Source organism: Gymnoscopelus braueri (genome assembly GCF_963280865.1).
Source record: "Gymnoscopelus braueri genome assembly, chromosome: 6".
NCBI classification, from domain to species: domain Eukaryota; kingdom Metazoa; phylum Chordata; class Actinopteri; order Myctophiformes; family Myctophidae; genus Gymnoscopelus; species Gymnoscopelus braueri.
The window spans coordinates 48,555,659-48,568,391 of NC_137607.1; the positions used below are offsets into that span (position 1 = coordinate 48,555,659).

Consider the following 12,733-nt stretch of genomic DNA (forward strand, 5'->3'; position numbering starts at 1 on the left):
CAGTTGGCTACCAGTTGAATGGTTTTACAATCCAATTATTCTGAGCCATGAAAGACACCGCAAGCATTAAAGGGAAACTTTGCCGATTTTCAACCTAAAATCCCATCGTTCTGATGAGAGGAGATCAATAATATAGGGTGGCAAAATGATGACATCTGGTGCTCTCAGGATAGGACTGTTGGCATGAAATGGAAAAGTTATAGAAGAAAAAGATGTCTTGACGTGGTAGCATGCTTACTTTAGTGTCACAACAAGAGTAGTGAAACATTACTATAGAGTTTTTAACAAAGCGTGCCATGTCTGATCGCCTTTTTTTTTTTAAAGAACCACAGCTAATTTATTATCGAAGTGTAGATAACTATAAGCTATTACTGCTACTGCTACTATTCAAGACATGAAGGCCCTGCTCTATAGAATGTGCCAGTCTCCTTCTCCAGACCATCTAGCGTACGGTCATACTTACATATGGGGGGGTGTCGACGCTGTCGGTGTTGACCACCACCGCAGGGGGGTTGGCCTGCAGGAAGACAGAAAGAACAGAAAGGCGACTGAGAATAGCATGATGGAAACACAAAACAGCTGTGTCAGGTAGCGAGAATTAGAACACACATGCGCTGACACACAGACGCGCGCACGCACACACACACACACACACACAGCCAAAATACAAAAACAAATCACATTAAGGCTTTAAATGTATATCTCAAGGAGCCTCTGAGTTGAGATTTGATGCAAAACAATGTATGTGCAAACACGCACACGCACACACACACACACACACACACACACACACACACACACACACACCCCCACACACACACACACACACACACACACACACCGATATGACAATGACTTACTCGTCTCGTCACAGTCGTGGTGTTTTGGTACAGCATGTTGATTACATCTGCTACAAATGACCACCATAGAGCGACTACATACACTGCATGACATACTGCACTGTCCTAATAGTGGATAGTATTAGAAGGTACTTCACTGCAATGGACAATGTCTACACATACTTTACTACTACACTTGTTGGCCGGTGTGCTCTACTGTAATTCACAACGCTGTCCTGAACTGCAGTACGAGGCTACATGTCCTGTCTGATTAGCTCATTCATCTATTCACTGTTGCTGTGAAAAGCTAGCTATGAAACTTCAGGGAACAGACATCCTGAAGGCTGTAAACTGCTCATTTGTCAATTTGATGTACCCTCAGTTTGCAGCACACAACCCTTTTCCCTCTCCAGTCTATAGTGTCCTTTCCCCCCCCCTCTTCTGTTCTGTCACCAGCCTGTGCCAGCTTTCTGTTCTCCTTCTAGAGCCTCTGGACAGGTCAGATACAGCCAAAGACCCCACAAACTCTCTGTCTCTCTTTCCATCTAGATAATGTTTGATTTATTTTCCCCCAGGGTAATGGAAGAGGGTGACAGATCCTTCCACACAACAGAGATGAAGTCAGTCAGTCAGTCAGGGTATATCTTTAGGCAGTCCACTGTCTCAAGGTCCAATCTTCTCCTCACATCCACAGAGATGACCAAATAGCCATGTGCCTGCCGTGCTGTCTCCTCTATCAAACCTCCACACCCCTCCCCTATCTCCTCCTCGCCAGCCAGCCCACCCTGTGAACCTCCGGTCTTCTCCAACCTCCCAGCCTGGTGACCAGGCCGGTCAGTGCCAAGAATTCAGAAGTGCCAGTCTCCTCCTCAGAACCAAAAAGCCAACCAAGCAACCAAGCAACGCAGCACACCAAATTGACAGTCTACAAAGGTTCACAGCATCAGAAAGCAGAGCGGGGACAGCAGTATACTATCCCTCTACACTAATCCCCCCCTCCCTCTATTTATCTACCTCTCTCCATCCCACACTCTCTCTCTCTCTCTCTCTTTCTATCCCTTTATCTGCTCAGCTCTCTCATAGCCCGACTGCTCACCCCCCTCTGTGTCAAACACACGTATATATGCCCTCTCTCCCCAGCTGTCCGTCACTCTGTCAGTGAAGCTGAATAGATGCTTAATACTACATAGATAGATAGGGGAGAAGGTGGGGGGGCAGTAAGAAGACTAGGATGGATGGAGGGAAGACAAGAGAGAGGGAGAGAACAGGAGGAGAGAAAGGAGATATAGAGGAGAGAGGGTCATAGGGATTATGGGTATTGTGGGAGGAGTCCTTTTTGCCTACTGAACAACAATAATGAGGGAGAGAGGTCATACACAGATGCACACAGTACACACATGTCTCTCTCTCTCTCTCTCTCACACACACACACACACACACACACACACACACACACACACACACACACACACACACACACACACACACACACACACACACACACACACAGAAGCATAAACAATTAATGGTGTAATAGTGTCATGACAATGGAACGAAGGAGGCAGGGTGAGAGAGAGAGAGAGAGAGAGAGAGAGAGAGAGAGAGAGAGAGAGAGAGAGAGAGAGAGAGAGAGAGAGAGAGAGAGAGAGAGAGAGAGAAAAGACAAAAAGAGAAGAGGAGAGGAGTGGAGAGGAGGAGAGAGAAAACAAATTGTGCAGCTACTGTATTGTAAACAAAATGTCAATGTGACAGTGAGGACTGGCTGACATTTGCAGCTGTTATCAGCCTGTGTGTGTGTGTGTGTGTGTGTGTGTGTGTGTGTGTGTGTGTGTGTGTGTGTGTGTGTGTGTGTGTGTGTGTGTGTGTGTGTGTGTGTGTGTGTGTGTGTGTGTGTGTGTGCGTGCATGCCCGTGTGCTGCAGATAAATGTTACTGATTATATGTCATTGTCCCAATTATTGTACTGTATTTCAATAATCTCTTAGAGTTGTCACACGTAAGGCTAATCACAAATACTGTATATGTGATATGCATAATACTGTACTTATCTGATTCTAATCCTGCTACACTGGAGAGCAACACATACAGTATAGGCACGCTCCCCACATCACGTTTCTACTGACTCACAGACTAGTATGTATTTGTAGAGTTTTACTACTTTACTTTACCAAGGCCAGAATGCATCAAGCCTCTTAGTATCCACATACTAACATATTATACAGTCTGTGATTTATTGAAATGTAACAGTGTGGCATGTACAGTACACAGCCTAAATCGTGAGTGTAAATTGAACTCTGGGAGCCCAATTTAGAGCTATAGTGTATGGCACAGAACGCAAGGTGCAAACTGCGTTGGAGGTGTGTCCAGTGGCACACACATGCCACTGTGCGTGTGTGTGCGTGTGTGTGTGTGTGTGTGCGTCTGTGCGTCATTGACAAGTACATAAATCCCATCAGTCCGTCAGCTAGGGAATTCATTGACACGCTACACTGCACACTTATATAACATGGATCAGTGTGTGTCCCTATCAGTAACACACACACACACACACACACACACACACTCACACAGTCTGTAGGCAGGCTGTGTTCAATTGACATGCCCATGGTTGTTGTTTGTGTGTGTGTGTCTGTGTCTGTGTGTCTGTGTGTGTGTGTGTGTGTGTGTGTGTGTGTGTGTGTGTGTGTGTGTGTGTGTGTGTGTGTGTGTGTACACACCTGCATGTGTGGCTTTATGCACACAATAGGGCATCCAACTCCATGGCAGGAAATTATGTCGTTAGGCTTATATTTGTCAACAGAAGGGCGGCGTGAGATCAGATTCTACAACATCATCATAATTATATCATTAATCACCACAATCAGAATCTAAATAACTGGTAATTAGGAAATCCCCCAAAATCTCATGACATACAGCAGCAATTAGCTGAATAGGAGCCAGGCATTGACAAAAACTCATTTGAATGAATGAGTTTTATAATGACAGCACAGCAGCGTAAAGCCATAAAAGCCATGTTTGTTTCCCAAATGGTCTACACTACAACATTCAAAAACAATGTTCCACATTTTTCACAGAAGGACACACCAAGGGTCAATTTGCCCAACCCAACATTGGCTGGACACACACACACACACACACACACACACACACACACACACACACACACACACACACACACACACACACACACACACACACACACACACACACACACACACACACACACACACACACACACACAGAAAAGAGAGATACAAGTCAACATTTCTACAACCCACTTTCCGTCTCTCTAATATGTAGTGATAGTCCTACTCACTAATGAGCTAATATAATCAGATGTAGCATAATCTAATGTGAGTGGCCATGGTAATCATGCTAATCATATCATTCTATTGCTAGGCATTGCCGATGTAAAATACAAATATATACGAGTTGCGTTCAGCCTGTCGGTGCGCAGATATGCCTAAATATGGATAATGTAGCCAATACATTTTACCCCTTTTTTTTCTCCCTAATTTAGTCATTATGCCAATTGATTCCTCCCCACACACATTTCTGTCACTGCTGTTGTATCCTACTCACTCACCCTACCAGTGAGGAGCCCCCACCGGGAGCCTTCGTCCTACTCCTCCCGCCCACCACTCCCAGCTGACAGGTGCCATCCCCAGCTCGTAGAATTGGGTGGACAATTATCCCCCTCCCCGCCCGACTTCCCTCCCACGAACACGGGCCACTTGTGTTCACATAGACGTTCAACAAAGCCGGAAGCACTACCATGGATTCGAACCCACAACCTCCGCGGTGGAACCTTACCACTTCACCACCCGACCCCCCCCCCCTCCCCTTTTTTTTTACTGGCGTGTCTGACGTCACACAACTATATATGATCCCTGACGGCAGTGCAAATTGATCATGCCCAAATATGGGAATAGCAAGATAGAGAGATAGAGAGACTTGAGAGGGCGAGGGGCGGAGAGGGAGAGCGTGATTAACGAGAGAGCGAGGGAGAGAGGGTAAGAAAAATGGAAAGGGGGAGGGAGAGAATGAGAGAGGGAGGGAGAGTGAGAGCCTATTTCACCCGCGCAATAACGAATAACTACTGGGGACCAGAAACTGTACGCTGATTGACGCCTTGCAAGCCAACGCATTGTCAGCATAACAACCCCACCAACGCCGGGCAAGCTGATAACAGTTTGATGCTTAACATCACATACGCCTTAGACTGCTAATAGTGAGAGTGGACGCTACATTCTACGTCACTAGTTTGGTCAATTTCATGTTCCTTTCATCTATTAGTTTATTTGTATCAGGGACCATATATGCTACAAAATCCTTCCATCTCAAGGAGAGAAAAAAGATGATCTGCACCAGATTTAACTACCAGCTAATTTTCATCTGTAGTCCCTGAGAAGGTGTAGAAAAACATGAAAATACAGTGCCAAACCTATCATCTCCACTGTTAATGGACCAATAACCTACTGACATCCATGATGCAGGAACACAGACATGCACGCACGACCCCCCCCCCCCCCCCCGCGCACGCATACAAAATATGACATGTATTCAAAGTTATAAAAACATGTGATCAAAGTGTCACATTAATGCTGGTTAGGTTTTTTAAAGTCCGTTTTTTTTATCTTTACGGGAGAAATTATGGAAATCTGTACAGACAGGGAGCTTATTCCTTTCTTTATTGGCTTTAGAATAAAAAGCATATTGTCCAAAGGCAGAGCCTCGTTTAGGGACATTATAGTCTCCACTTGAAGCTCTGCAGGAGCAGCATTAGCGATTATCTAATCCACATGTCTAAATACAAAATTAAGTTGTCAAAGTTTAACATTTTAAACTTTGTGCATCACAATGATGATACAGTTGTGATTTATTTCAGGGCTTGTTTATGAAGTGATCTAATCAATGCAATGACACAGCGAGCAACAAGGTACAAAGGTATCATAACATAAAGCGATACGCCCCAAGACGCCATGCTTTACAGTGATTTTAGGACAGGTAAGGGCCGTTGTTTAGGCATGAGACCAAATGTCTACCCATCCAAGAGGCAGTCCCTGCTTGGCCAGGGGATATTGCACTTATGAGCTTCAGGTAGTACTACTTTAGGTGTTCTACCCGGCACTGGGGTCTACATATCTCAGTGGAGGAGTAGGAAGACCACCTCCAACCACTGCAGATGTACCAGTCATTGTATTGTATTGTATTGACATATACTCAATACAACACAACATGGATTGGTTAATATAGTGTTTTATTAATTCAGATACGTTCCGGACTGCAGCTTTAATGAGATCCCCAGACAGACAACACCCACCCACTAGCTAATATATCATATCCATTGATTCTAATTCCACTAAGTGCCCCTACAGCACCCTCTTCTCTCGTCTCTTTCTTTACGTCTCTTTTTTAGTTTTGTTTATTCTCCATTCCTTCTCCACCTACCTGTAAGCGGGCTTGTATCTGTGATGTGTGGTGTGTGAATGGCGGGTGTGTTGGTGCCTCCCCAGAGGAATGTGTGCTACACATACAGTTATCATTGGGCCACGGTCTGCCCACAGCCTTCCCCTTGGCTTTACTCTTGGTGGGACTCTTCTTGACGCTGTCCTTCAGGTTGGGGAACTTCCCCTTTTTGCCCCTGTTGGTCAGGTGGGCGGGCAGTGTGCTCCAGCCGTAGTTCACGGGGCCGGCAGACAGGGGGAGCTGCGGCGAGAGAAACGGCTGTATGGACAGCGACTGGGAAGCGTGAGGAAGAGGAGGGTAGTGATGGTACTGTGGGAGCAACACGGAGTGGCGATTGGAGACGTGGTGGCTAGGTGAGAGCATCTGGAGCTGCTGTTGATAGATATGATTATTGGGCGATGCCAGCATGTGAACGGGTGAAAGTGGACTCTGTAGCTGATGCTGGCTATGTGAATGAAGATGCAGCTGATGATGGCTCGGAGATAGCTGCATCTGGTGGTGGCGACTCGGCGAGTGCGCTCGATGACTTGGCGATTGGGGTGCCACCTGGCAATTGGGTGAAGGTAGCGCCAGCTGGCGATTTGGAGAGGCCGGTGCGATGTGGTAGTAGCTGGGTGAGGGTGAAGCAAGCAGGTGTGTCGGCGAAAGACTCCCATGTGCCGGTGAATGAGGTCTGTGTGTTGGTGAATGTAATGGAGAAAGTTGCATTTGGTGTTTTGTTGGTGTCAGCAGGAGGTTCTGGTTTGGCTTTGAGTGAGAATGATGGTGCTTGCCTGTCTTGGCCTTCCCTTTGCAGGCCTTGTTCTTGATGGAGCCACCGTTGGGCTTCTTAGGACTGCAGCAGAACTCATGGTTGTGGAAATAAGTGGTCATGGCTTAGTATGTGGATATATCAACTGTATATATACGGTACAAGTACGTATACATATAGTATATAGAGAGAAAGACTCTTGTCTCACTATCTTTTTTCTCCTTACACAAGTTAGTATCTTCCTCGCCTCCTCTTGTCACTTTGTCTCTTCTTCTCTGGTGGAACAGAGCTGGAAAAATGGATTAGGTCCTTTTACAGTTCCTCTGGAATGTATCTTCTTCTGTCCATGAGATGAAGCGCAGCCAGAGCATCTCCAGTAGGTTGGCCTCTAGCAGACAACATATCATACACTGTAGATTCACCATTCAAGAAGATGCAGATAAAAAGTTCCACACTGGCAGTCTTGCTTTTCTTCCTCTATATCTTAAGTCTCTCGGGCCACATGCATCGAACTAAAAGCTAAAAAGTGAATGTTCTCTTACAGCGCCGTCGTTAACAAACTTCATCTCCGCCGTCTTCAGCTCCCATCTCCCCTTAGGGCGAGATGAACTAGAGAGAGAGAGGCAGGCTGGGTCTGAGGAGGCGGAGAAGATAAGAGCGAGAGATAGAAATGGTGGGAGAGAGATAAAAGTTTGCACCGTTCTCTCTATCTCTCCCCCGTCTCTCTTCTTCAATGATCAGTCAGAGTATCACAGGCACTGGACACCCATGAGGCTGTATAGATGAACTCTCCTCCTCTGCCTCTCTCTCTATCTCTGTTCCAACTAACCAGATGAGCAGAGTAACAGTGGCTCCAAATGTTTAGATTTCTTTTTTCTTCTCCTTTATTCAGCTTCTGTTATCAGGCCACATCTGCAGGCACACTCCTCTCTCTCTCTCTCTCTCTCTCTCTCATTTTCTCTCTCTCTCTCTCTTCTGCACCGCTGCCCACTCAGTGTCTCTGCCTCTGTGTTTTCCTCACTCGGTCCCTGTCTCTCTCTCTCTCACTGGCTGGCCAATTAGGGGCTTCCCTGGGCTCCTGCACATGACAGCAGCCAGGCATAACTAACCCATTCAATCCGAGAACGCATCTACAAATGTCCTCTAAAACAGGTTTCTGACAAAACATATGTTGCTATAATATCAGTGGTGCTCAAACTTTTTTCATGTCAAGGACCACCCAAAATGATATGTATTTGGCCGCCGGCCGCCCATCTGAAAATATTTAGTTCCAGGGACCCACCCCCCCCCCCCCCCCCCAGAAGCAAGGATTTGAGTTAAAAATGTTTGCTTTAAATATATATATATAAAATGTTGATTTTCCCCCCAAAAAATTGCCAAAGTATAAAATAATGGTTATAGCTAAAATCTGAAATGACACAGATGCGTTCCCGGATTGAATGGGCTAATCAACAGGCGAGCAGGGACAGTGATACGGCGCTCAGGGCTCGGCCGGCCGGCCGCCTTGCTGTGGTGTGTGGGTCCATGTGTGTATCTGGGACTGTGATTGGTTGAGCCCAGTTCCTTCCATCAACCTTTGTCTTGTTCTTCTAAAGCCTCACAAGGCAGGCCAGGTCAGCTGGAATGATTCTATGAAACGCTCCTCCATGTGTGTTGGCCTACTTCCCCCGAGTTTGAGTGTGTGTGTGTGTGTGTGTGTGTGTGTGTGTGTGTGTGTGTGTGTGTGTGTGTGTGTGTGTGTGTGTGTGTGTGTAAGTGTGTGAGAGAGAGAGAGAGGAAGAGAGACTGGAACATAGAGAGACTGGGAGAGATAAGGATATACGTATATGTGTGTGTGTGTGTGTGTGTGTGTGTGTGTGTGTGTGTGTGTGTGTGTGTGTGTGTGTGTGTGTGTGTGTGTGTGTGTGTGTGTGTGTATACATGCATATATATACTGTACATACACACGTATACATATGGTACACACACATCTAGAGAGAGAGAGAGAGAGAGAGAGAGAGAGAGAGAGGGGACAGGTACTTGATCACACTTTGCTCACTGTTGGCAGACACCTGTGGCAGAAATGTGCAAGTGTGACCATGTATTTGTAGCATTACAACTTTATACTGTTTGTGGCAAATACTACACACATAATATAAGTAGAACACTGTGCTGCTAGCATCTATCTATAGAAGCACCGTACTATACTGTATGTAGGGCTCACCACTATAATGTCATCTGATATGCCATGACTAGCCCCAGACCAACCTACAGTATATGAGGGATAGGGGAAGGACCACAGACCCACTGATGCCTAATGTATACTTGGATGTGCACCATGTCGCGCACCGAAAATAGCCAATCTACAAGATCACAACGTGTCGTGATGTAAGTTTGTAGATCGGCTATTTTTGGTGCAACTTTAGTATAAAGTATAAATCTGGCTTGGGTCGCAAGAGAGCCTTTCTGGGCACTGGAACAGGAACCCATGTTGTGAACGTCAAGAGAAGAAGAAAGAAGTGCATGGGGGATGGAGGGAGAAGAAGCTGGCGTGTTGTTAGTGTGCGTTCCTCCCTATGTAAAGTGCTGCTAGTGCTGCAGGCTAACTGCTCATCCAGGAGAGCATGAGCAAGGAGAATGGGCAGTTAGCATCACTGCGCTAAATGAAGACTGCTAATAAAAAAAGGGAATGGGGGGGGTGTGGGTACGTGAAGAAAGATAAAAAGGGAGGATGGAGGAGGCTGTAGACAAGACAAGAAACGTGGAGAAAGAAGAGTAAAAAGGAAGACAGATGATAGTGAGAGAAGGTGACAGAATATTTCCTCCACACCTTCAACATGCAAGAAAACAGCATGTGGCATGTTACATTGAAGTGTACTGTAAATTATACTGAAGGCATCCTCATCATTCTATCAACAACCATGCAACTACAGAACCAATGGGGGAAAAAATAACCCCAAAAAACATTGTCCTTCAGTGTAATTAAAGTAAACTGTTACAACCAATAGATTTAAAAGAAATAATAATTAAAACAAAATTATGGATGGTATAACCATGCCTAACCTAACCTAACCTATCTAACTAACCTACCAGTGTGTCTCCAAACTGTACTTAAAATATGCAGATGGCATGGTTAGTTGCATTAAGAATGTTTAGCCTTGATGTAGCCACTGCGCTTATGAAGAGAAACATTGCACTTCATTTCTGACCACCCACTAACAAGCCAAAGCAATACAGGGGCAGCATACATTAGAAAAATAAAAAGTAGGTGCAGACACCTATAGAGTAAGTAGCTAGCCATCCACAGGCTAAATGCAAAGAGCCAGATAGTATCTAAAATGTGGAGGAAGTCCACAGGACCAGAGCCATCTATTAATTAAATACAGACACTGTCCACATTAATGCATTAATGCACTCACTCACTCACTCACTCACTCACTCACACTCAATGAGGCCATCCTCCCACATCATAGTTTTTCACAAAGGTCTTACTTTTATCACTATAACCAGATAGTAATGAGTTTCTTTAAACCTTCATTTTTGGGGAGAGAGGATTTGCTGAGCATGCATACTTTTTTTTTTTTTTACAGCCTGGCTTACTTTCAAACGGCTGAACACATTAACACTTCAAAGTCTCTGAGTACAGTCGTCTCGAAGTCTACCATCAGCCACTGAGAAACTCCACTGGAGCAGTTGGGATTTATTTAACCCTAGCATCCCTATTCTGGGCATATCGTAAGGCGAACACTCGGCTATTATAGGCAAACGTTTGGCTAAAATGGTAGATCTACAAGCTCACAACGCACCACAACATGACACGTTGTGAGTTTGTCGATCGGCTATTTTCAGCGAAGAGATTTGGTGTAGAGGGAAAAATGGAATAGACCTATAGGCTCCGGTCAGTGGTTAAGTGCCTTGCCCAAAAGTAACTTGGCTGTTGAACTGCACTTTCAGGGGCATTAAATGTAACTGAATTACTGCATTGAGCCTAGCAGACCAAAGAGGGACTTTATTACATATCTATGTAATAGATATGTAAACATTTCAATGTTTCAAAATATTGGACACATTTCAATGTTTCAAAATATTGGACACATTTCAATGTTTCAAAATATTGGACACATTTCAATGTTTCAGTGAGGTACCTTTTTATTTATAAGTGTATCTATTGCCAGTAAAGAGATGGAAATGTAATACTTATTATGACCAGTGTGGGGCCTCAGAGACCACAGAGAGCAGGACCACTGATAAGAGACTGACCACTCACCCCAGTCCCCGCCACCACCATGCACCACCCTAACGTGATATAGAGGCTATTTTGCAAGGATATGATACAGGTGTGCTTTGATATTTTGACTTGCCTATTGGTGTGCCTTGGGCACATGCCTTGGGCACAAACACTTTTAAAAAGAGGCCAAAAGAGGGTTATTGATAATGGTAGTACATTGTGTTAAGACCAAAATGTGCCCAAGCCTAGGATAGGACCAGAACATTTGGGTGTGGTCAGTTGGAGATTGATTGCACCTATTACAAGAGTCAGCTACACTGGGATAAATCTGGGATAGCAGGGGATAATGGACTAAACATAAACTATACTGCTATTGATTTTAATATGGTTCCCAACTACCGCTTTGCTGCATGTCTCCTTTCTCTTGCTCGCCATCCAGCCTCTATTAACATTCTCTATAAAAATAAAGCAGAAATGCTATAAAAAAACATTTTAAAAAGACATAAACGTCCCATGGTCATAGTTAACCTAAAGGTTGAATGCAAGAGGGCAGAAATAGGTGATCATTAACAGTAGCAGAGTGGTCAGAGGCTCAATGAAAGCCTATGCTTTTCCTCGTGAATGCTGAGTTACGATACTACAGTTACGAATGCTGTAGTAAGTGATACTACTCTTCAGATATAATATTACGTTGAGTCTGAGTGTAAGAGCTAAGAGGTTGGTTCACAGGAGGAGTAGGACTGTATCCACCTCAATCAAAGCCTACATTATCCTCCTCCCCTCTGCACACTGTTCAATTACAACTGACCTCTGACCCCAGCAAGTGATCTGTACGGGAGACAGTATTGATGTAAGAAAGAAAGCGAGAAAGAAAGAAAAAAACATTTCTGATAACATTTTAGGTGTGAAATAAACCGTGTAGATGTTCAATATTGATTCATTTCACATTTACAATGTCTTGTTTAAAGGTTGGTTAAAATTCAAGTGCTTCCATGCAGTTTCAGGGGAGTCGTGTTGTTGGGTGTTGTGATATACAATGACGATAGTACTCTGCAGTATTTTCATACATCACCATTTGCTATTCACCTTAGCTCGAGGTAATACCCTAAAAAGTACCAGGCACTTTCCACAAAGTTTGCCCCCAAAAAGGTGAGTAAAGTTGAGTCAAGTTGAGCTGGTGACATAACAGGCTCATGGGTCAACTGTAACCGAGTGGCTGGCTCCTTTTCGGTATTCTAACTACTGTACAAGGCCCTCTGTCTCTTTCATTTTCTCGCTCCCCTGTCTCTAATGTAACCCTAGATTCTACCTCCACACACAGCTAGAATGGTCTTAGTTGCTTCTTAATTGTGAGCCTACAACTGTAAGTCAGAGATGTTGCTATAACAATACTCTCTGTGCTGGAGCTTGCCTTAGTCTAAAATCTTGTCTGTTCTCTGTGTCAGTATGACTCAATCTGTTCAGACTG

General features: G+C 44.7%; 1 protein-coding gene across 2 annotated transcripts in view; it reads right to left on the reverse strand.

The window, feature by feature from the left end:
* The window catches only part of LOC308087474 (disks large homolog 4-like), a 155,051-nt gene that overhangs the window by 68,853 nt on the left and 73,465 nt on the right, over positions 1-12,733 (reverse strand). For both annotated transcript variants that reach the window (XM_080431360.1, XM_080431361.1), the window contains one exon: positions 464-517. In XM_080431360.1, the coding sequence (XP_080287486.1) occupies positions 464-517 (54 nt within the window). The remainder of the gene's footprint in view (positions 1-463; positions 518-12,733) is intronic.